Source organism: Lynx canadensis, chromosome B2, assembly GCF_007474595.2.
Source record: "Lynx canadensis isolate LIC74 chromosome B2, mLynCan4.pri.v2, whole genome shotgun sequence".
NCBI lineage: Eukaryota > Metazoa > Chordata > Mammalia > Carnivora > Felidae > Lynx > Lynx canadensis.
In genome coordinates, this window is record NC_044307.1 from 268137 (window position 1) to 269899 (window position 1763).

Here is a 1763-nt window from a genome sequence, read left to right on the forward strand (position 1 = left end):
CTGACAACTCAGAGCCTGTAGCATGCTTCAGATTCTGTCTCTGCCTCATTGCCTCTCCCATTCTCAAGCTCTGTGTCTCTCTCTCTCTGTCTCTCTCTCATGTATAAATAAAAACTTAAAAAGAAAAAAAGATAAACATCCCTGGGTAGTATTTGTGTACTGACATACAGTTAATATAGGCATATTTCTATTCCTGACTTCTTTAGAGAATCCATAAGAATACATAAAAAAAATAAGTTTCATTAACTGATATTCCAAACACAAATTGAACATTAGGATTCCATGGTTGGTGTCCGATGGGCTCATGTTTCCATTATGTTACCTAGGAATGCTTTGGTTAACACAATCAGGCTGGACTTCCCATTTATCTTTTCTTTGGACAGCTCGACCTGTTTTACATATTGTACATGATCTGAGAAGCAGTCTAACCTCACACACCAACTTCATCATCTCCTGTTGATTCCTGACTTAGAAGTGTGCTCTAGATGTGTTCAGGTGGCCCCTCCTTGTGAAGATACTACTCAAGGCAGCCTTCACGTCCTTGTTCCTCAGTGTATAGATCAGTGGGTTCAGCATAGCAGTGACCACAGTGTACATGATGGCAGCGACCTGGTCCTGGTCCATGGAGCTGCCTGAGGTAGGAGATATGTAAGTGAAGATAACAGGAACATAGAGAAGAATGACCACCATGAAGTGAGAGGCACACGTGGACAGTGCTTTGCGGAGCACACTACAGGAGTGGGTCTTGGAGAAAAGAGAGATGATTATGGAGAAGTAGGAGAGAAGTGTTAGGAAGAAGGGGCCCATGGCAATGGTCCCGGTAACCGTGTTGAGAAGCCACTGGTTGAGCTCCGTGTTCTCACAGGCCAACTCCAGCAAAGGCTTGACATCACAGAAGAAGTGATGGATCTGATGAGAACCACAGAAGTTCAAGTGAGAGGTCATCATGGAGTGCAACAGGGCATGGAAAAAACCAATGGTCCAGACCGTGACAGCCATCCGGGTACAGAGCTGGTAATTCATGATGACAGAGTAATGCAGTGGCCTGCAGATGGCCACAAAGCGGTCAAAGGCCATCACGGCCAACAGCATGGCCTCCGTGCTGCCCAGGAAGTGGAAGAAGTGAAGCTGGCTTATGCATCCCAAGAAGGAAATTGCCTTGTGTGTAGAGAAGAAGTTCTCCAGCATCTTTGGCAGTGTCACCGTGGAGTAGCAGATATCTAGACACGAGAGATTTCCCAGGAAGAAATACATGGGTAAATGGAGTCTTGGATCAGAGACGACAACCAGGAGGACTGCTCCATTGCCAACCACACTGACCATGTAAATTGCAAGGAAAACCACGAAGAGATAAGGCTGCAGTGCTTGGATGTCTGTGACTCCCAGGAGGAGAAATGCAGTGACTGAGGTTTGATTCAGCATCGCTTAAGAGAAAGGATGAATTACTCTATGGAGCGTACCTCTGTTGAGAATCAGAGACTTTGTAGTTGAGGATTTTCCTGTCTACACAATGGGTACTTTGAGGGAGGGCATTGTTGTTTTACACAGTTCCCACATCAGACCTTTTATAGGATTTGCCTCATTAGACTATTAGATATTATGGTGAACTGTTGGTTATGGGCCATTGGTCCACCATTTTTCCCCCTCATTTGATTATCATTAATATGTTTCTTTCTCCCAGAGACTCTGAGCACATAGCCAACCTACCATCTTCTCTGGGTCTGCACATCTACCTTCTGATACAAGTGTCCTCTCATCTCCTT

At 45.1% G+C, this 1763-nt stretch overlaps 1 protein-coding gene across 1 annotated transcript; it reads right to left on the minus strand.

Annotated features, from left to right (window-relative positions):
• Positions 1-468: 468 nt before the first annotated feature.
• Positions 469-1422, minus strand: LOC115514856 (olfactory receptor 12D2-like). The gene has a single exon (XM_030317035.1). The coding sequence runs from the start codon at positions 1420-1422 to the stop codon at positions 469-471; it is 954 nt and encodes a 317-aa protein (XP_030172895.1).
• Positions 1423-1763: the final 341 nt, after the last annotated feature.

Bases quoted from the DNA above. Each gene is read 5' to 3' on its own strand.
- LOC115514856 (XM_030317035.1), bottom strand. From the start codon at position 1,422: ATGCTGAATCAAACCTCAGTCACTGCATTTCTCCTCCTGGGAGTCACA.